Source organism: Brienomyrus brachyistius, chromosome 5, assembly GCF_023856365.1.
Source record: "Brienomyrus brachyistius isolate T26 chromosome 5, BBRACH_0.4, whole genome shotgun sequence".
In the NCBI taxonomy this organism is placed as follows: Eukaryota; Metazoa; Chordata; class Actinopteri; order Osteoglossiformes; family Mormyridae; genus Brienomyrus; species Brienomyrus brachyistius.
In genome coordinates, this window is record NC_064537.1 from 21,500,226 (window position 1) to 21,523,302 (window position 23,077).

Genomic DNA, 23,077 nt, shown 5'->3' on the forward strand with positions numbered 1-23,077 from the left:
AAGAATTAAATGATATTATGGGTATACAGTACCAATCCAAATTTTTACATTTTAGAATATTTATAAAGACATGAAAACTATAAAATAACATATAGAATTATGCACTAACCAAAAACATTGCTCCAGGGACTAACTGGCCCTACTTTCTACTCTACGCCAGTTTCATGAGGTGGCCTCCCGGGATGCTTTTCCAGCTGTCCTGAAGGAGCTCCCACACACTGTATATACTGAACACTCATTGGTCGCTTCTCATATACTGTCTGGGCAAACCATCTGTCTTGGGCCAAAACCATCCATACTGGGCTTTGGTCAGGTTGTGATCAGGTCATGTATGTGAAGCAACACTATCATTCTCCTTTGAGTCTCTGCCTAGGTTACATGTGTGTGAAGTTCGCATGTTCTCCCCATGTCGTCGTGGGGTTTCCTCCGGGTACTCCGGTTTCCCCCCACAGTCCAAAGACATGCTGAGGCTAATTGGAGATGCTGAAGTTGCCCGTAGAAGTGCATGTGTGAGTGAATGGTTTGTGATTGTGCCCTGTGATGGGCTGGCCCCCCGTCCTGGGTTGTTCCCTGCCTCGTGCCCATAGCTTCTGGGACTCCCCGCGACCCAGAAGGATAAGCGGTTTGGAAAATGGATGGATATACATATATACACACATACACATTGCATTAATTTAATGAAAATGTGTATAATGTGTATACTCTGATCCTCACTACTTGTCAATAGACTGTCTGCAAAGAGTGTTGGTTTTTTGTGACGGTGAATACAATTCGTTATCTCAGTCAACGGTAAATACAAATAAATCAGATGAAAGTAACAATTAAGTCGCATGTCCTAGAACAGGTTAAAGACAGGTGGAAATATGTTAGTTTTCCGATCGCAGTGCTGTACATACATTTTGCAAGAATCGTGTGACGCTGCCATCTCAAAGCAAAAATCTAGTGTTTTCCCTGGAGTTTGTGTGAGGGTAAGGAGAATGCGGGGGAGGGGGGGGGGGGGTGAACAGTAGGGTCACCGGAGGATAAACTGAATACGTAACAGCTAAGGAAATGTAGGTTATTAGTGGCCATGCTAGTTGTATTTTCTGCATGGATACTCGACACAAGAGATTTATTCCATTAATTTCTTTCGCCAATAATTTCACCAAGCCCTGTTACTGTTTTGATCTTGTAGATGTAACATTTCATTGTTTATAAAACCACAATGATACATTTGTCAAGTACTGTAGTGGATGTATACGCTTAATTTATTCAAAATATGTTTGTTTGTTTTGTTTTGTTTATCGGCTGCCCCTGAAAATAATTGCGTTGCTTGAATACGTTAACATGAATGACTAAAAAATGTCGCTTTTATTAAACACTTACAAAATCCACGTTATCATTTGCACATAACGCTACTGGTTAAAATGTAATGATAGCATATGGCTTCTTGTTCCATGTCAACTCTGAACTGAATTTAAGTCGTATTTTATCTTGTGAATTAAGCGAAGATGAAAAAAATAAAGACGCTTTGGAAGTTCATTAACCTATGCATTTCCCCATTTCTCGTGGCTCCTTAATTAAAACTATCGTTTGCAATTCAGTCTCATAATTTAAAATCTGGATTAAGTAGGAGTGCGCAATGATTGTCCTTCTTTCTGGACGAACAGTCACAATACCGCAATGCATTAGTAACCACTGTTGCCATGGGTGTATAAACTGAAAAGAAAGCCGAAATTTATGAATGAGCGACATGCAAGGCGATCGCATGAAAACATACAGCGATTTTTTTTTTTTTTAGACAGAGGTGTAAATTCTATGTATTCATGTTATAGAAATAAGATTGATTTCCCAATTAATGCAGAATTCGGGTAGATAATATGAGGCTTCTTTTATTTCCCTGCACCTTCTTTTCGCCGTGGTGGGGGTGTTATTTCTTCCAAGCAGGAACACATGTAGTTCAATGTGAGAGCGCCGCAGATCAGCAGAGCCTCGAGCTGGCGGCCGCGCTTTCCTTCTGCAATTGGACGAAAGTAGGTCAGCTCGAGCTCACGTGCCTCCCCATTCCCAGCGCCTATGCGCTGTGTGTCTGTGTGGAGAGCGCGTGATTATAAGCTAACCGTTTGCTTAAGAAAATTATTCCGTATGTTTTGTTTTGGGAACCGATATTTTGCAAAGGTGATATATGGGCGGGCGAAAAAAAGCAAGCAACATTAAAAAAAAGTCGCAAAATATGGTTCCCAGTGAAAGAATAACGACATGCCAATAATTGGCAAACACAAACTGCGCCGTGCTTCGTTTGCATTTTAAATCCGTATTATATTTACTTGACAGTTACAGTCAGAAGCGCTGCTTCATGAGAATGATCTTTTTTGTTGTGCCGTGTAAGTCATTTTAATGGATGAACTTGAGCACGTTTTGTAACTGAATACACGGCTTTCTGAATCCAGCATGTCTTTTTACCACAAGTATTTGGTCACTACTAATGAACCATTTAGCTTTCAGCAGCTGGAAAGTGGCTTTATGATTTAATATTAATGGTATTCAGATGTCAAATTATTCAAATGTCATGGTGTTTATGTGTAGAAACGAGACAGCGGGTATCTAGCAGACATATAAACTATGAGGAGTAGGTCTTCCATTGCACACTTTCTAGAGCGCCAAAACTAAGCGCACTCGTTTGGTCATAAAATACTAATAAAGAAATTAGTATTACACTAGTACATATTTGTATGCACAGGAATAATGACCACGGCAACTTTGCATGTAGGCGGTGTCTTGAAACAAAATATTGTGAGCGAGCTGTAGGCGGCGTCTTGCCGGCCCCCTTGACGTCAGAGCTGTCAGTATCCACACATGGAGCTGCGGATCATTTCAGCATCGCTGGCCGCTTATCTGCGCTCAGTATCGCAGTTTGCCCGAAGCTACAGCGTCCGTCTCCGCGTTAAAACCAGTCGGTCCGCTTTTTTTATACATCTTTCGTTCTCGGGGATAATCGCTTCCAGTTACAAAGCAAGTTCATTTGCCATCCTTCGATATTTTTCCCCCTCCCCCGTTGATTTTTTTTTTAATTTTCCCCCCCGGAATACAAGGTTGTGCTTCTGTTGAAACGAATGGAGAAAATGTCTAGACCTCTCCCAATAAACCCAACTTTCCTACCTCCAACTCATGGCGTGCTGAAATCTCTTCTGGAAAATCCCATGAAACTGCCTCTTCACCACGAAGAAGGTAAAATATATTAATTTAGTTTTGTTTGCTGATGAAAATCACTGTGTTGATTAAATTCGGCAGCTCTGCTGTAATCCTATCGTGAACGACTGAAAAAAAAATCCTTTTTCTTTCGTCCAGAGTGCACCTGACAGTTCCGTTTCAGTTGCTCTACTATGAAGGTTACCTTATCTGGGAAGTTTTCGTATACTGTGCTATAGTAAAAATGCCCTTTCCATATTGCAATCGATTGGATCAACCAGTTGCAGAGCAGCAAATTTGGCTAGCTCGCTAACTATGGTTTGTCTACCAGATCCTTTTATAGGACGCCTCTGCTCACTCCAAGATATCAAAGCTCAACTCACAATCAGAGCGCTAGCATTTTCCCCTCTATATGTCAATATAACACCTTAATTTTGGCTTGGATGTGGCAATTCTGTATTGTACTGTGTGAGAAAAATATCTACGCGCCTGTTATCGAGCGATTCTGGGTGTCCATGTCTGATCTTAACCATTTAATTCCAGATTCTCTTTCCGTACCCTGTGAAATAAAAGCAAAAGATATCATGTACATGTGCTAATTAATTTAAAATGTGCGCGGATCTCAGATCAATTGCAGCGATTAGTGCAAAAGCGTCTGCAATAATTTTGCACAAGTCTGAGAACTGTTTGAAATGGTTGTCTGCTGAAATGTACCTTAATTGTCTGCTGAAATGTACTTTAATTGCGGTAACTTTGAAAATCTAAAATGTTAAGCCTGTCACTAGTAATAGAAAAACGACTTAATATTATTGTCATTTCATTTGGACTAGATTTCCCATATTCGCCCCGTGCTTGAGTGGAAGATAAATCAGATCTTTGCACGGGCTTACTGTTGTACCTAAGCATATTTTTTTTTACTGTAAGAAGTAATATATGGTGCCTTTGTGTTTCCGAAGTGGACAGAAAAAAATGAGCAGGGTCTGCATTTGCTGTGAGACACGAATTAGATTTTATGAATATAAAGAACCCAGCACTCATTCCTGCAAATGTATGTTGCATGACAATGGCAGTATCTGTAAGGGCGTTCTAATCTTTTGCAGGTTTCGCAAAAGAAAAGGAGAAGGAAAAGAAGTTGGATGAGGATGGGAATGCTCCACAGTCGGCTTTCTTGGGGCCTACTCTGTGGGACAAGACACTTCCTTATGATGGAGACAGCTTTCAGTTGGAATACATGGACCTTGAGGAGTTTCTCTCTGAAAATGGCATCCCCTCCAGTCCATCGCAGCACGAGCAGAATCAGCACCAGCAGTCGGCCCTGCAGCAGCAGGCGCCTCCGCCACCGGTGCCGTCGGTGATCGACCTCAGCAGCCGCGCTACCGCCTGCATTCACACAGCCATGGTCCCCCAGACCTGCATCCACAGTCCCGGTCGATCAGGTATCCCTAACCCTTCCTCTACCGTAAAAATGCTAAGTTTGCTTTGCCCCTCGTTGGAGGGAATTTGCAGAGGCCGAGGCAGCGTGGTGGAGGTAAGCGCTGATCAAACTCTGCTTTTACAGCTGCTAGCATGCTTGCATGATCACTTGAAGTTTATTACTAAATTAAGATGGACATAGTTTAATGATCTGACCATGGGAGTAGAATTTCTTTAGGCCGCCTAAGACGAGAGTGCAGTTGATTTCAGTTCAGAGTATTTTAAGATTAATAATATTAAAGATATTCATTGTCATTTGACAAAATCCTCTCCACCTGATTTCTGCTTGGTATATATATTTTTTTCCCATTTATGTGATAATTCAGTAACAAAATTACAAATAAGGTGAATAAAAAATTATCTATACCATTACTGTACTATATTATGTGGAATTGTCCAATGGAAAGTGCTATTAAAAAAGGCTGACTTGACTATTTGTGATATAGCAAAAATGTGTGTATGCAAGTGCGCCAATTTACATACACATCATATTATATATTATATACGGTTGCTTCAATAAACCAGTTAAGGATTGATGTTGATAGAACAGTGACACACCCTGTGGTGCCCCTGACCTCTTTCTACTAATTTTCCATCTAACTTTCCATTTCATTAATTAGACTTCAGTGGATTGTTATGGTGTATTTGCGGTACACACACACACACACACACAAAATCATTGAATGGATTTTTCTTTTGTCTACAATCTGTTCTTCTATGGGCTATTGTGCCACCTCATAATAAGACAATTAATTGCAGCAAGTTGCGAACACAGAAAATGTGTTCTTAATTCTTTAAGCTGTTCTCCTGGCAAATATGTACATACTACATAGGCCTGAATTTCAAATTGTATTTTCTTGTGGTTTTAATGTAGCTCATTACAAGTTCAGGGCAAAGTGTGGATTATACCATAGAACCACAATTACTGCTACATTATATAAAAATCTATTGCTGCTTCTCTGAGCTTTTCCACCTGAGGTCATAGCAGTACATTTCCACTAACAGGATTGATGTATTTAATCCATCAGGCTGTTGTGGTGATGCAAAATTACTTTGAAATAAAATACATATCTACTTGGTGACTAATTGCACAGTCACACCTCCGCTGTTTCGCATTTCTGTGGCACAGTCCTGTCTGAATGCGTTGCTGTATTGTTATTTGTTGCGTTGCAGCCAGCGATGCCTTAAAACTCATTATTGCGCCGTGGCAGCGCTGGCGCCACCTAAGTGGATATTAAGGGAGTTCCGCCTCCTTGTTTTGTCTTTTAGCAGCTTAGCGTGCGAGTTGGGCGTATGTCACCTAAAAATTGCACAAAAACTGGCTGTGAGGACTACCACGGAGTCTGATCAGTGAGCCAGCTTGCACAATGGTGAAACATTTTTCCTGAGGAAAATACTTCTTGTGGTGGACGGTGGATGCTAGTATAGAGCCTGACTGGTGGTTCCAGTGTACCTTAACGCGGGCGTTTGTAATGGGTTCCCCGTGGCTTTGACTGTCTCCTTAGTTTGTTTGACATGGGCAATTGTGTTTTGGTTCGTCAAAGGTTGTTATATGAGGTGAAAATTGGGAAAGAGGCTGCAGAATCTTGTTTTTTATGCTTGTTAAATTTGGGCTTTTTTTCTGATTTTGGTTATCTACATGTGGGAATTCCGTAAGATTGCTTCTGTTGGTCATATTTAACTGTTAGCTGACATAAAAAAAAAAAAAAAGATTTCCTTTATCAGAAAAATACAGTATCGGAGATGTTGTAGGATGTGGTGAATTGAGATCCTTTGAAAGTAATACTTGCTGAGGGGCTAAAATATAAATAATGCAAATTTTAATATCTTGATATTTTACACTAAGGGGTACAGGAGTTTGGTCTGAGGCATATTGGTTGAAACTGAAGGTAAAACTTATTTGGCACAACTTGAAACCCAGGTTTAATGGGATAGCGTTGTAATTATATTTAATGAATCTGAAAGGCAAACATTTTAAATGGTCTATAAAGAGGAACGTTGAAGAGTAAAATCCAGTTCTGCCGAATGCCCACGTTAGCATGGGCCATCCTGTTTCCTGTTTCTCCCTCTTTTTTTAGTTCTCTTTCAGTGCCGTCCTCCCTCGCACATTGTTTCTCACGTGAGGCAGAAGGCTTGCAGGATCACGTGACAGACACATGGAGGCGCCGTGTGCAGTGCTCTCGGCGAGCTGCGCCTGTCACGGCATGAGATCCGCCGCTCTAGGTACATAGTGTACTCTGGCGGCAGTCACATTCCCGGAGCCGTGCTCCTCTCACGTGAGCGCGGAGCGGCGAGCGAGCAGAACGCGAGTAGCTGGCTTGCAGCTCGCATGCATTCTGGCGCGCGGTTTTACAGATAAGCGGTGCTGGACCTGTTCAGGCTGGTGGATGGATGTTGTTCTAGAAGTTTTGCTGCCAAGTTTTGCTTCTTATTTTAACAGCTGCGGAACTAAGAAATGCTTAATGCGAGTTGCAATTATGTGTCCCCTTTGTAAAACTCCAGCAGATATTAGTATTTTCATACCTTACTATCAAATATAAACAATATATATGAAACGTAACCTGAAAACATGAAACGGTTCTATCTGGTAGAGTATTTCCTGTCTATTTTGAAATTCTGTCTTTAAACTTTCACTGGCTACCATTGCATCCAAAATCTGAATGCTTGTCTTGCTTTTTGTTCCTGAGGCTGGTCGTTTAACAAACCAAAGAAAAGAAAAATGTGCATATTTTTCTACATGTAGCCCTGCACCCTGACGGCACCAAAAACCCGTTGTGTGTCACGTGTACAAGCACGCCGTGCCTAGCATGTTTTGATCCATCTGCCTCACTTTCGTCACATAAAAGTGGGTGTGTCTGCAACTGACCCTCTTCTGAGAGCTATCCAAGTTAACACCAGCTGGAGAGGAGGAAAAAAAAAATCAAATGCTTTTAGCGGATGGTCTTTAATATCAGCACTCACACTGGCTGATATTTAACCCAACATCCACTGCAAAAATCAAATCAATTATATATAAACTGTATGAAGTATTTTTTGTCCCAGGGTAATTCGTAATAATTTAATTTAAACAATCGTAATGAAAAATTAAACATGCAACCGAGGGTTTCCCAAAACCTGACACTCAAGGGACTGAGTCTTGCCAGTTTTGGCTACATAGTTAGAATTATCGCCTGACCGACACTCAGAAAGACCAACAAGTTGGTGCGATACCCAAATGGTTGCTTCAACAAACCAGTTAAGGATCTTTCTACTAGTTTTCCATTTAACTTTCCATTTCATTAATTAGGCTTGAGTGGATTGTTATGGTACATTTACAGTACTTGTGTTAAGTCTGTCAATACTTACAAAAACGTTTATGGGTTCTTTTATTGGCTGTTCTTCACTATTGAAATTTTCTCTAATTGTATTGTTCCTGCGTAACACAAACAAATTAGAACAAATTATTACTTTAATATTAAAGTTAATTTAGGTCAAACAGTACTTTTGTTATTTAATTGTTTAAAGGCAAGGAATTAATAAATTAATTACATGATCATAATTCTCCATGCATTATTCATTTCTAAAGGGAAATAATCAATGGTGATATCAAGATTTGTCAAATCACAGCCCGGGTTCTATCTATAGCTTAATCAATCCTAATTAATTAGGCGCTCAGCTGGAATGACAGTTGCCACCCTCAGTGCACCCCCCAGGATCAGGAAAAATACCACTCGAGACTCAGATTTTGCAATAACTGCACATGCACAAACGATGGAGGAATTCGAAGGCATCATGTATGGCCGTTCTTTTTTAAACAGAAAGAGAACAAAGAGGATTTCATTGTGTATTTGGGTATATGATACCAGTATAGGACAGTATATGATAACCCAGTCAAGGTCTATGGCTCGTTTTTGTTAGTTTCAGGTGGATTAATCTTTTTTTTCCATTGGAAACATTATCTAGTACATGTTTTAGATTGTTGTTCCTTTGCATGCACTTATTCAAGGGGGTGGTTTCATTTATCAGGCTGAATGTATTTGTAGCATGTTTTTACCTCTTGCTTGTTTACGGTGCCGTTCACCATAACACCGCTCACATTTTGCGAGGGCTGAAATAGTTGTTTTTGTTAATGCGTATTGAACCTCAATTATAATTAGTTTCTAGCGAGATGCGCTCGGCGAGCACGGAAGGTGAGCCACTTAGTAATTCAGAGGCTGCGCTTTGCAAGTGAAATCAGCAACGACGTTGCTGCTAATGAGGGGACAGGAAGGAAGGGTCACTGCCATGTGGAGGCTGGTGGCCCGCATTTATCGGCAGGAACGAGGGGGTTTGGCAGCATTTGTTCTCCTGAGAGGAAGGATGGGCATCCTGCAAGGGGGTTCAGGCGCGGTTCAGCCTTTCATTCGCACCAGGAATCCATTGCTGTTTTTGCACTGCAGCTCACCTCCAAAGGAATTAAGTACAGCAAGGTCAGCTGGCTGAGGCCTTGCGACCAGTTTGTCGCATGCAGATTGGGGAATGACTTTTTATCAGCCTGCTCATAGGTGATTCCATGCCCCCTAGGGAAGAGGGAGAGCAAGCCAGTGTGGGGTGTGGTAGGAGGTTTCCCTGGCTTCCACGTCTAGGCAGTTCCTCACTGCTCTGCGGTCACTGCAGAGTGAGTGGGAGTTGGGGGCGGGTGGGTGCAGACGCCGCTTATGGCAGACTGCCAGCTCTCATGACTGCGACGGACATGAGCACGGAAGCTGCCTTACAGCACTGAAGCAGACTTGGGGGGGGGGGGGGTGCATTCCTTTCAGCTACTCAACTGAAGTGTGCTCTTTTAGAAGTTCCTGCGCTCCTAATGGCAAATGCTAGCGAAAGACATTTCTGTCCTGAAGGAGTGAGTTAAACATAGTCGGCTGTTTTTATTTCTTCCATGTGGTCCATTTAAGCACTGCCTAAGTGAATAAAATGCAACGATGAAGGAAAATAAGCTTAAAAGAGGTAAATTGTAGCAATGGCAATGCGAGAAACAATGATTTCAAGTTCTGAAATTTTAGGGCTCAGTCGTATATATTTACATGAAACAAGTCATATTTTAAACCAGTAGGAAACTTATAGGATGTACATTTTGTGTGTATCTAAGTATATGGTTCATTTAGATCCAAAAATGTGAATTATTTGTGCAAGAAAAAAAGGAAAAATTAAAACAGAAAACACTAGCTAACATGGTCTCTGATCAACCAGTCCTGCATCTATACTTAGCACAAGTAATCAGATGCGGAATTTGAAATGTCTCTCTAACCCATTCTCATTCATGCTTGATGCTTTTGGTCCTTATAACCTTTTTGGAAATCACAGTCCATCAGTAACTTGGTGCCAAACCTTAATGATTTCTCCTGTATTATAACCAAAGTAACGTAAAGCATGTATAACGTATAGCTATACGTTTTTTTTTTTTTACTAGAGCTGTCACAATTACTGAAGTATACTTGATTACTCTTTTTTTTTTTTTGAAGTATCGATTAAAATTTGCCTTCTCGATTGGTAATATGGTGAAAGGAAGAGAGCAGCAAGCAAAAACCTGAGTTGCATGACAGAACTGAACATTAAAAGTAAATGAAAATGCAGCCGTCGTACAACTTGAATATCAGCATGACTGCAATGCAGCAACATTTTAAATAAAGACATTTATGGACTCACCAATAATGTGAGGTTATCCATAGATAATGACTGCTAAAATAAAGGCAAACAACGTCATGTAAGCATGTCTTCTTACACAGGCCTAATAATCATATATGAATTTATAACCATATCTTGTGAGCATATTATGTATATTGAATGATGTCTGGAAAAGTTCACATTGCGATATTTGAAATTTTTGCTATAAATATTCGAAAGCAAAAAGGAGTTTAAAATATACCCAAAGGAAACTATAGCCAAATAGAACTTATCAACCTATAGAGGCTGTCAAATAATTTGGTGGCGTTGCACTGACATGTGGCCATGGACACAAAGCACTGCCGACAAATCAGTTTGCTTTTGCTCAATATCGGCTCTATCGAACTCGAAATATTTCCATACAGCGGAAGACAATTATTTTTTGACGACCATTTCTTGTTCGCTTTTCTCCCCCTCACTCATTTTGTTGAATTTCTCATGAACATGCGAAGTGAAACGGCATGTATGAAACCGACTGTGGTTGGTTTGCAGAGCACATGCAGAGTTTAGGCAAAAGCAACTGCAGGAAACTTTATATGGACTTTTTTAATGTACTTTTTTATGTATTGGTTTCTTTTTAATACTGTCATTAAAATTGCAGAGAGCTGAGTTTTGTTTCCTACGACAAAGTAAAAATGTTTTAATATAAAACATCCCAACTGACTACTGTGGTCCTTCTAGTTACATGTGCAAGACATGAGGTGTCGATATTAACATTACACATTGTGCAGGTTTAGGGGTTGGTGCACTTGGCAGTGCTATCGCTGCACGCCATCGCTTTATGTGTGTAGAGATTGCACATTCTCCCTGTGTGTTCGTGGGTTTATGTCGGATCATGCCGGATCCTCTGGCTTCCTCCCACAGTCCAAAAACGTGCAACGTAAGTGAATCGGGATGCCTAAATTGATGGGATGTGCGAGTGAATGTGAACCCTACGATGGGCGGCGTCCCATCCAGAGTTGGTTCCTGTGTTGTGCAAGCCATATGAATATTTATAAGAATAAAACTCCCTTTTTGTCTTGGGATAAAATCAGTTTTTTTTCTGTATATATCTGATTGCAACATTTTGTGGAGCATGCGAATACACTTGCAAAGGTGAAATGACCATCTTAAGACATCATCTCTAGATACAGTGAAACAGATTGCAGGAGCATGCTGCAGGTCCTGAACTTCTTAATTATGTGCAGAAGTGTTGCAGACTAGTCTGGTAAGGAAAAAGAAGTAAATATGCCAGAGTTTTGACTGAAATATAGGAGTTCTTTTCTTCTGTTTGTTGCAGTAGAAAATATTTTACACAGTGTATATGTAATATATGTAATATATCGATAGTGGTAAATACAGAACACTGCAAGGTTCATTTACATAATCGGTGATAATCATAGAGCACATACTATGGGTGTAAAGATGCATCAATGAATCATGATGAATCGCTTATTAAGGTGGCCATTCAGCTAATATGATTTGTAACATCAGAATTGATTTTTCGAGGGGAAAATCCTCCTTGAAGATATTCCTACTTCAGTATTGCATGCTGTCCTGTTCATATGCTGCAGGTAGATGCACAGAGTAGCCACACTGGCATGCACACTGCAGGTAGCCACACTGGCATGCACATTTCTGAAACATAGGTGACCTTTGCTCATTGGAGCTGATCTGTGTTTTGTGGCACATAACACTCTCTCAAATAGTTAAGGCAATCTTTATGCTATGATGCTTTTTGGACCACTCTTCTTGGTAGCGCAAAATAGTCATTCTTTTTTCTTGCTGCAGTAGCAATGGTCAGGACACTGAGGTAAGCTAGCTAGCTAGCTAAGTACACCTAAAAAGTAATTTTACTCTTACAGTTGCATAATATATTTGTTAACATATTGGCCAGGGTTGCCAACTGCCACGCATCTGGCGTGACACTCACGCTTTCTGACTCTCACGCTCACGCAAAACATGTTACAGCAATTCTGTATTATTACATTATAAATCTAAGATTAGCTACATCAAAAGCATTGGGATAGTTTGCAAAGCCTACAGGCTATTTACAAGGTAAAAGTGTTACATACATGTTTACAGGCTTGTCTTGAATTAAAAATCTCATGCCAGCCAGCTGACCAAAGTTGGTGACCCTGATATCAGCATCAGTCTTGTGTGTCAGTCTTGGCCGATATGGGTGCTTGATATTTAAAGTTTATTAATATTCAAATTTGGTAGCAGTAGCAATAAAGACACGACTACTACAATAATGGGTATGATTGCTTTGGATGATCGGCCATTATCTGTAGTGGAGGATGAGGGATCTCATCGGCGCATTCACCTCTTGGTACAGTATATGCATCAAAGTACCAGCCCTAAACGCTGCAAGTTTCACCATTGGCAACCACCCTCCCCAATCAGGCAGAGCTTTTTTGTGTGTTTTTTTTCTGTATAGTTCAGTAGTTAGTCATTTTACAATTTACACTGGCTTGACCTCCCTATTTAACAACAATTAAAAATTATGTCCTGAAATTATACTTTGTGCTGCATTGCATTAATAATGTGATTAATCGAATTGAAACGAAAGATTTCAGAGGCATCGAATCATCCCCTCTCACAGTCAAATAAAATCACTTTGGGGTCTGTGACCCCTAGCACATACATATGCAGGTACACAGTCAAAATACAAATCCTAATAATAATAGATATTAAATCAAATTGGTATGAATACTGAATGACAGTTTCATTTAGGGTTAGCATAAAAGCCAGGAGAGCTCAGTCCATATTTTTAAAGCTTTTTGTAATTGTTAGCATATTGTATTTCTTTATAAATTGTTCTAATACACTTTAGAAGCCATTTGATTACAAGGTGAAAAGAGAGGTACCCATGCAATCAGAACAGCATGGGAATTCTGAAATTCCAATTAGTCAAAAGCAGAGAAAAGGAGAGCTGAGGTTACATATTTTGACCTTGTGCTAAATCATGTATGACAGTAAAGCCATTGTCTCCTGCAGAGCTGGTCTGGAGCCCAGGGCTGTTTCAGAACCTCGGACTAGAGTGGCAATGTAAAGAATTAGCATTGACAGGGACACCCAAAACGAGGAGCTGCAGGAAAGGATGACGCACACAATCTTTTGGCTTAAGGTTAAGAAACAGAGGGGACTGGTGCTTTTTGAGACTGATAACCAGGAATCAGCTGAAACAAAGGCTGAAGTCCTTGTTCCGTGATATGGACATGCAGCAATGATTTTGATGCAATATGCTACCGGCTGAGTTATCGGAATTTTCAAAATGGCAGCTCCCTCTTCGGTGGTATTCCCTGTGGTTGACTACACTGGAAGCTCAAAATCTGCTCACACTCAACTTTTTCCCCCATGAGTGAGCCCTAAGGGACTGACCTAGAGGACAGCTAAATAATTAAGTGACAATCCAGCCCTGTCACAATCCGCATACTACGACCTCCAGTTAGCTAACCCCTTCGTTCGTTTGTCACTTGATTTGCCTGTCTGTAGTTTTAGCCATCTAGTCAATGTGTGCCACCTAGTGGATGTACCATGTTATTTACAATTTCCAGACTGTTTTTGACAGACAAGCAGTAAACATTGATGCAATTCACCATTATGGACTAAATATAAACTATATATAATAAAAAGATTGCATTGAAATTTTATTTTTATAGTGAAGTATGTTCAGAGCACAGCTTGTATGTAGTCACTTAATTGAGATTTAGACGTTTACATTTTCATCATTCAATCCCACAGCCCTGCCCTCCTCTCGCAACACTCCCAGTCCTATTGACCCGGAGACCATCCAAGTTCCGGTGGGATATGAGCCTGATCCAGCCGACTTAGCCCTGTCCAGCGTCCCTGGCCAGGAGATGTTTGACCCACGCAAACGCAAGTTCTCAGAGGAGGAGCTCAAGCCCCAGCCAATGATTAAAAAAGCACGCAAGGTCTTCATCCCTGATGAAATGAAGGTATTTTGGAGCTGGTTATTAAGGGCGGCTTGCTAAACAGTAACTGTGGATGCAGACTAGAGCAGAAAGACCTCGCCTGCCTCTTGGCTAATGGTGCTCAGAGTTAATTGATTTTCTTAAAACTGCGACTTACATAAGTATATTAAATTGCTTAAAATGATTATTCATGAACAGTTTAAGTAGAGTATTGCAGACAGATAGGACTGGCCCATTGCTTTTTGGCTTAAAAAATGGCTCTATGTGTGTTGCCTCTTATCTGATTCATGATTCTGAATGTAACCTGAAGAGAAATTACTTTCGGTACAAAAACGCAAAGAAAGGACGGTGATCAAGTCCCTGCCCCCACTGCTCATTAAGGTAATTGCTCTCCTAGCTCCTTGTTGAGACTCACACTGTTTTGTGTTCCTTCCCATTGGCCAGAACATCCACAGGACCCAGCTAAGAGGCTTAACCCCAGCTATTCATCTTTAGACAGGCCACGTGATCCACGTTCCTCTCCTGCTGGGTCAGGATTAAGGGATTTGCCATTGGAGTTTGTTCATATAAAGGCTGATCTGTGTTGAGGTTCACTCGGTGATCAATTGCTCACAATCAGTTGTCAGGGGGCCTTGACAAAAATTGAGTAACCAGGAGAGGTCAGTGTAGCATGGGAGGGTGAGCTATCAGTAGGTGACTGTACCATGTCTGAAGCATAGCTTGATCTCTGATAGACAAATCTCAGGTTTTGTATTTGGTGATGAGGTACCACAGAATCTGCGATAAGGTCATCATAATACCACCTGCATTTTTGTAATTAAACCTACAAAATATAACTTGGTACTTCTTTTCATCTTTTTCGTTTTTTTTTTTGTTTTGTACAATTTGAGCAGGACGACAAATACTGGGCAAGGCGTAGAAAGAACAACATGGCAGCCAAAAGGTCACGGGACGCCCGGCGGCTGAAGGAGAACCAGATTGCCATCCGGGCCAGCTTCCTGGAAAAGGAGAACTCCGCCCTGCGCCAGGAGGTGGCAGACTTGCGGAAGGAGCTTGGCCGCTGCAAAAACGTTCTAGCCAAATACGAAGCTCAACACGGGCCCCTGTAAGAACCCTCACCCCTTACACCCACGCCACACCCTGTTCCTCCACCAATGACACCATGCCTCCATCCCCCCATTCCCTGCTCGCTCAAACGTTTTGAAGGACAATGTTTCCCATTCAGTAGCACCCCCCCCCCCCCCCCCCACCTGACTTAAGGTCACCACTGACACCCACTTTTATTTCAGTCATCAGCACTTTACCAGAAGTAGAAAAGATATATATCTTCTATATATATATATATAGGCATATATATATATATATATAGGTATATTTTGTACCCTATACATGTAGGGTATATACACATTGAAAATAATACCTGAGAAAAAGATATATATGAAACGCTTATTTTTCCCTTTTTTGGCTGTGTCTACTGCCTGTTTTGAACTCAAGATGCCCTCCTGTTTCCATTTCCCCAAAATGCTTCTGAAAATGTTCATTCTCATCTTCTTTCTAACGATTCTGTAGATTTTTCCAGGGCCGAGAACTGTTGTAGCATTTTAATTTTTCCTTTTTATTTTAATTCTTGGTTTTAGATTGCTGATTCATAAGCGATTGTCCTGTCCACTTCCTTGTGCTCTTTATTTTCGGTTGTAATTAATTGGAACAGTTTAGCTGTTTTAAAGAACTGTTTTGTCTGATCCATAAGCATTAATGTACATTGTCTCTGTGAATGTATGTAACATGGTTTTTTCAAATATTATAAATGCAAATGTTTCTTTTCTCGGTAACTACAGTATATTATTTTGAGATGTTTAATGTTGCTGTCAATATAATTATATTTTAGTTGATGGTGATCATTTATCTATTGTCTGCATTGCTTTGCAAGTGCTATGTGATACAGTACCACTAGCTACATAACATCCCAAAATTTGCTTTTTTTTTGTTACTTCAGACTAGAGGATGTGCTTTTAAACTGCCTCACAACTAGGTCATGGGGTTACTTTGAAGTGGAACATCTAGTGTTTTCTGGCATTTTCAAAACCTGACGCAATAATGCTATTTACAAAGAAATCCTGTCTGGTTGTGAGTTTTAGATGTGAATACAACAACTCCCATTTTCCTCTCCATCGCAACTTTATTTCCTTTTGGAAAGCCGTGAACAGCCCCCCCCCCCCCCCCCACCTTTCTTTTAGGATCATGCTTAAAGGTTAACATGGTGTTTCTAACCAGGTTTGACAATCTTTGCATTGTATTTCAGTTGAGTCAGAATACAGGAACCTTTCCCCAGCAGTCCTTTATACTTGTGTGTTTTACAACCTGATCTGGTGCAGTGTTTCTACTGTGTTTCAATCTTATCTGCCTGATTTTTATGAGCGTTTTGCATTAAATTTCAGTCTTATTATTGTTGTTAAAATAAACCATTTAGCATGATTTCTGTTTATGTTCACAGATCTCCAGTGAAGCAAAATCATTTTGATAACCAGTTGAGATTTTTCCTGAGCATGATTAACTTTTTTTGTCAAAATTTGGACAATTTTGTAGCTATGTGTTTACTTTATTCTAGACTGGCTGTAAGATGAATGTAAAAGATGTATAAAAATAAGGTTGACGGTGTTGTCATATACTGTGGTTAACCCAATCAATTTATTATTAATGTTTACTATACACCAAAAGACACAAATATATATTGACTAAAAGTTTAAATGTTTATATGAAGTTATTCTATAAGCTGTTTTGTACAGTATTTTGCTATACAAATACTAACTATGTATTTTACAAGGCACAATAAAACAATAAGACTATTCTTAATCTGTAATGTAAACTCACAGATACATGCACAAAGAGGGGGCTGCTTGTTGTTAAGTAAAATCATACATTACTGTTATTTGTGAATAGTGCCCCAGCAGTTTGCAGGGCCTCTGAGTGGGCATTATTGTGAATAATTTTCTTTTTTGTATAATATGGTTAAAGACACTATTTTAAAAAGGTTTTGTTGCCTCCCTGACCCATACTCCTGTTGACATTTTCTAGAAATATCATTCTGGAAATCCCAGTCTCAGTGATAGAAAGTCTTATATAAAACTGGGAGTGTAAATGTATAGAGAGACGAAGAGAATTGATTTTTCCTGCAGTTTTGGGGGTGAGGGCCACAGATGTCTGTGAATGGGTGCTGCCTTACGCTTTGTCCACTGAAAGGTGACAAACATTTTCCAAGTTGTTCCTTTGTGCAACTGCCGGCTGTTATTGGTTTTGGATTCGTTTGCGCTCTTTGACGCGGAAGTAGAAATTCTGCCCGCAGCCTTTTTCCTTTCCATTTTTTGAAATATTGTATGTTATAGGTGGCACTCACACTTTTACGGTTCAGGTAAAGGCATAAAAGGCTTGTTCTGATAATGCTGTAAACGACATTGAATTCTACTTATAACTTGGGTTATGAACTTGGCAAAGAATGTAAGAATGATTATTTCATAATACATAAAGAAATCTATTTGGAGTTGGACGTGATGGCAATGGGGCTGCATTCAAGTTTGAAAGCTTCAGAATATAACAAGGATATTGTAAATACATTTATTGGCAAAACAGCTTAAATGTCTAAATGTTCCTTTGTGGGCTTAGAATTATTTGGCAGTTTTATTCACTTTTTTGATGGAATTGAATTTATTGCTGTCACTTAGTTTCAGATTTTTTTTTAATGCTTGTATGAGTCTAGCTGGAGTATATGATGAATAACTTTGCATCTGAGATTTGCATCCAAATGTGAATGCCGCCTTTAATGAGTTGTTCTCATCAGTTCTGCAACTAGCATTTAATGATCTTGTTTGGGTTAAGCTTTCAAGTTGTGTATTTCTTGCAACCTAATCAGCAGGAAGCCATCCTCTGAAGGGGGATCCAAGTGTCACTCTATGAAGTGAAAAACAAACGAAAAGCAAACATAGGAATAAGCCAGAATTAGTTATAATTGCCCCGCCCTATATTTATATCACTACCTCATATAAAGGAAATAATTACAATTCTGAGTCTATTCAAGTGCCTTGAATACATCATAACTGTTCCTCAGTTGCTGAACAGTGTCTGAACAAGAACCTAACCACCAATGCAAGCTTGAGTCTTCACAACACCACTTGGAAAGGCTCAGAACTGCACTGAAGGGCTGTCCAGTCCATCAATCTCCAATTGATTTGATTTGTTCATTATCATTATTATTATTTTATTTTGCTGTACATGGATGATTACCATTGTATTTCTGGCAACACCAACAGGTTGTTTTACTGAGGGTACATAAATATAGGTAAAGGACAATTTTATCTTGTAAGTCATAGAATGGATGCATATACTGTTCAGCCCGAACCCTGTGTTTCTGTATGTAATTCTTAGTGTTTAATAAAGTCTTTAATATTTCTTCTCTCACATTGATCTCTACAACATTTATTTTGCTGACTCCTGTATGACAGTAACAAAGGGCAGGTTTGCCAGCTCATTCAATGCTTTTGCATGAATAATTTCATGGTTTAAGTATTATTTTACACACACATACACAGATTGGCTATTTGTATCTTTGTGGGGACTCTCCATTCATTTCTCAGGGCATAACCCTAATCCAGAAGTGGATAGCTAAGGTCCAGGAAGTAAAAATCCTGGTCTGTTTTTTTTACTTTCCAGACCAGAACTGTCCACCTCTGCCCTTATCCCAACTATGATAACCCCTATCCAGCCCTAACTTTAACCATAAGTAACCAAACAAAATACAAGACATTTGGCATTTTCAGTTTTTTGATAGCATTTGCGGACTTTTATCGAATTACTTTTTGGTCCCCAGAAGGAAAACCTTATGTCTCTAAAAGGTCAAAAGAGAAAGTTTGTATAACATTGTGAGGCCATTTGGCAATGTAATATGCCCACGCCATCCTATGAGGGCCCTTGAGAGAGAGTTTATAATTTATAGTCTCACACACAGCATCAATCTCACACGTACACCACTATACTCTTACACAAAAAACTAGTATATCCTGTTGCATGCAATCATACTCATATTTACTATCATACTCTCATACACATGGGACTGTTCTCTTGCACAGAGATCTACAGTATAGCAACTTACTGTAACATTATATGCTTGCATGACAGTCAAACATAAGTTTACGTATGTGAGTATGGAAGTGCATGTAAATGAAGTTCATAGTGTATACAAAAAAGGTCTAATATGCATGAGAGCGCAATATATTTGAAAGCAAATAGCATATGTAAGAGAAATGAATAGTACGTCAATGCATATAATTATGTGGAAGGAAAAAATGACAGCGAATGTAAGACAGAATGGTAGGATCTGTGGATGACAATTTGCGTGAGAGTTCGATTGAAATGGAAAGGAGTTTGACTTCAATAGAAATGGTACTAAATTCTCGCTTCCCAATTGGTTTTGTTTGATGAAGGACACCTTCCCAATCATGATTGCTAAGACAAAATGGTGGACCAGGAGCGACTCATTGAAGCCATTGGCACAGTGGTCGATAAGTGGCAATGTGATGCAAATTTTGAAAACACATGCAAAACTAAAAACGCTGAAAATCCGCTCACAACACAATGGACGTTTCAACTATTCCCATTCACATATCCTACCATTCTCTCTTCCATTCGCTATCTGAGCCTGGTCCCATTATCCCAATGTCTATAATACCATGCGTATAATCTCATTCACGTTAACCACAACTGAATTCATATTAAACACAATGTTTCTATTCAGAACATGAACACAGACCTTGGGGTCGGCCCTCGTTTATCGCGGTTAATCAGTTCCAGACTCTACCGCGATAAGTGAATTTAGGCGAAGTAGGACTCTATTTATAAATCGAATATTTTCGTAGTTAGAGCATAGCAAATGTTTACGACCTTCTAAATGCGTTTTTTTAAAACATTATTAGACATGAAATGACACCCTTTAGTCACCATTACTGTTATGATTGCTGGACACGGAAGCAGGAACGAGGAGAGGGGGAATCAGGATCGAAGGGTTTATTTGGAATCACTCCAAATGCAGGACACAGGCACATGTCACATCAAAACGCTAATGACAGACCCGGGGTTACAGACTCTGACGAGGTCTTAAATACACCCGGAGGAATCAAACTGACAGAAAACAGCTGGTAACGATCGGGGTTGCACACGTGGTTAATAAGGAGGCGTGGCACACAAGAGGATCCTACAGGTAGGTCATGACAATTACACTCCTTTTACCAAATATATTGGACAAAATAAGAGTACATAAGACATGTTAGACGTTAAAATATCATATTATTATTATTGTACCTTTAATTAGGAAGAGCAAAGAGCAATGCGTAGCGATGTATCATTTTCACTGTCTCGATCAACTTTTTAATGAGTATACAAAAAACCGCGATAGAGTGAAGCCGCGAAAGTCGAAGCGCACAGTGGCGACGGACGACTGTACTTTGAAATACTTTGTTTCATGTCATTACAGGAACACTAAACAACATAGAAGCTTGACTGAAAAATAGAATAGTGAGAGTCGTTCAGCATTGTTTGAATTTTTCAATGTTTCGTCATTTCAGTAAAGGCAAATTCATAAGAATCACAGCTGGAACAAAAGCAAACATATAAATATATAAGGCCATCCGGACCAGCAGCATTCTGCCTTAGTTCATAGTAAAGGAGCAGAGTTTTCAAGGGGCCACTAGAGGGCGCTCTTTATTCTGTTTTCAAAATTCTGACATTGTTAACGCATTTTATTTAACAATAACAAAACCCACATTAAAAAAAGCACTTACCATAATAGTGTGAGCCATTATTTTCATCCATTTTCCATCGCCACTTATCCAATGTATTATCACAGGGAGTCTATTCCAGGAATCAAAGGGCAAAGGACACCAGTCCATCGTATGGTGCACTCAGAGCAGGAGATTTCGACACTCTGCCTAAAGCACGTGGTTTCGGGCTGAGGGAGGAAACTGATGCTAACACAGGGTGTCAGGGGAATTTTTCATACAGAATGCCAAGTAGGGATCAAAATATCACCCCTATAGCCGGGGGGGGGGGGCTAGTGCTACCCAGCGAGCCAGCCCTTATTATGATTAAGGGCTCTCAATTGCATACGGTTTAAAAGAGTGATAATTTGGGTTATGAATACTGGCAAAGTAATCAGAAATCAAGCAATGCAGGTGATAAAATTTAAGGTATAGTTATGGTTACTTGGAATAAACTATACAAGGGTGATGATGTAAAAACTGTATATTACTGCGTAACATTTTATTATTTGTAAGATATATTTGTGTAAGACATGAAAAACAACATCAATCTGTATTTAATTTTTATTTTATTTAGGGCATGCAACAATATAAAACATGATGACATAGACCAGGAGTGTCAGAGGGGCACGGAAACCCTGGCAGATTCAGGGGCCCAATCCTCAAATACATGAAATTATACATTAAATTAGGTTGGAGGGGGGGCAAGGTAACATTTTGTTCGGGGGACCAAAATTTCTTGGTGTGTTTCTGACTCAGGCACCAAGGTATTAGCTTTCAAAATGTGTCCTTTTTTAGTTTAGAAAGCTAGCTTTTTCCTTATAAAAGAATGCAATAGTAAATGTGTGAGTAACCTCTCCCTTAGCAAAACTTACATTTCATTTGAATAGCAGGTAATTTTATCCTAAGTGACAAACTCGTCTTTGAGAAAGCAGGGCTAGCCAGTCCACAGAGCAATTCGTTCGGAGCCTCACTCAGTTACCTAACGACGAAATTGCTATGCTGACCAAGGGATTTGAACCTGTGACCTTCTGATCACGGAGCAAGTGTCCTGAGTAACACACTTCTACCCAAAAGTTGAACTGTAACCACCCACACCTACTGTATCATGGAAAGTTCGTTGCTCATTAGAGAGAGATGTTAAAATTCTTTCTCAATAGCTTGGTTTGGGTGTGTCCTATCAGCACCTATCTGTAAATAACTTCTGGGGAATGTTGCTGTGGCGTTTACCAAACCAACAGCACACATACAACGGAACTGATGTATATCTTTTGGTAATTCTCATTTGTTCCTCTTCAAACTGCTCTCGGACAGTAGAATAAGAAATCCAGTAAAAGAAAATAATGATCTCATCATCAGGTTTTGAACCTCCTGTCCTGTATGCACACACACAATCAAATATATGCAAAAAAAAATCACACGTGTGTCTTATTCATGGTACAACCAATGTTGGTTTAAAAAACAAACACAACTATAATTCTGCTTGTGAACAGTTTTTGTAAAGCGCTTGTAAAGAAATAACATTTTAAGTGGCAGTAGGCGTAAATTTAGGAACGTCTTGCCTAACCAACATACTGGATAAAAAACTTCAACAAATGCTTCCGATATTATAAAAGACGAGATAAAAATCCACCAATCTGACCAGTTTAATGTTCCAGAAAAAAATAAAAGGAAATTCAAAACAAAGAAAAGGGTTTAGTTTGGAATAAGTTATTTGTTAGAACAGTAGGCAGGGTGCAGTCATTCAATAACATGTACAATTTACAATCTTATCATTGCAAACGAAGGCCCACATTTTCAGATTTTAAGTCTCATAATCAACAGAAAGGAACTGTTAAAAATAGGAAAATGTAATATTATATCGTGGGATCTTCTTAACTATAATACATATCTGAAAAAATGGTAAGAAATGTACTTTCATTCATTTTTCATAAACAGAATTATTAGGGGTGGAAAAAGTATGGATTTTATGATTAGTCACGACCCTGATTTTGATATTTTGATAATGATTCGCAAAATCCAAAAATCAGTCTA

The 23,077-nt window shown here is 39.6% G+C and overlaps 1 protein-coding gene across 2 annotated transcripts; it reads left to right on the forward strand.

Moving 5' to 3' along the window:
- The first annotated feature begins 2,813 nt into the window (after window positions 1–2,813).
- LOC125743030 (hepatic leukemia factor-like) lies at window positions 2,814–18,692 on the forward strand. 2 transcript variants are annotated; one of them, XM_049015638.1, is made up of 4 exons: window positions 2,814–3,207; window positions 4,269–4,604; window positions 14,050–14,264; window positions 15,131–18,692. In XM_049015638.1, the coding sequence occupies exons 1-4, from the start codon at window positions 3,093–3,095 to the stop codon at window positions 15,347–15,349; spliced, it is 885 nt and encodes a 294-aa protein (XP_048871595.1). In that variant the 5' UTR covers window positions 2,814–3,092; the 3' UTR covers window positions 15,350–18,692. The 2 variants fall into 2 exon arrangements, with proteins under 2 accessions (XP_048871595.1, XP_048871596.1); XM_049015639.1 differs by having other exon boundaries at window positions 2,816–3,207; window positions 15,134–18,692.
- Window positions 18,693–23,077: the final 4,385 nt, after the last annotated feature.

Bases quoted from the DNA above. Each gene is read 5' to 3' on its own strand.
- LOC125743030 (XM_049015638.1), top strand. From the start codon at position 3,093: ATGGAGAAAATGTCTAGACCTCTCCCAATAAACCCAACTTTCCTACCT. The intron at 3,208-4,268 runs GTAAAATATATT...AATCTTTTGCAG, and splicing joins GCCTCTTCACCACGAAGAAG to GTTTCGCAAAAGAAAAGGAG. The intron at 4,605-14,049 runs GTATCCCTAACC...TCAATCCCACAG, and splicing joins CCACAGTCCCGGTCGATCAG to CCCTGCCCTCCTCTCGCAAC.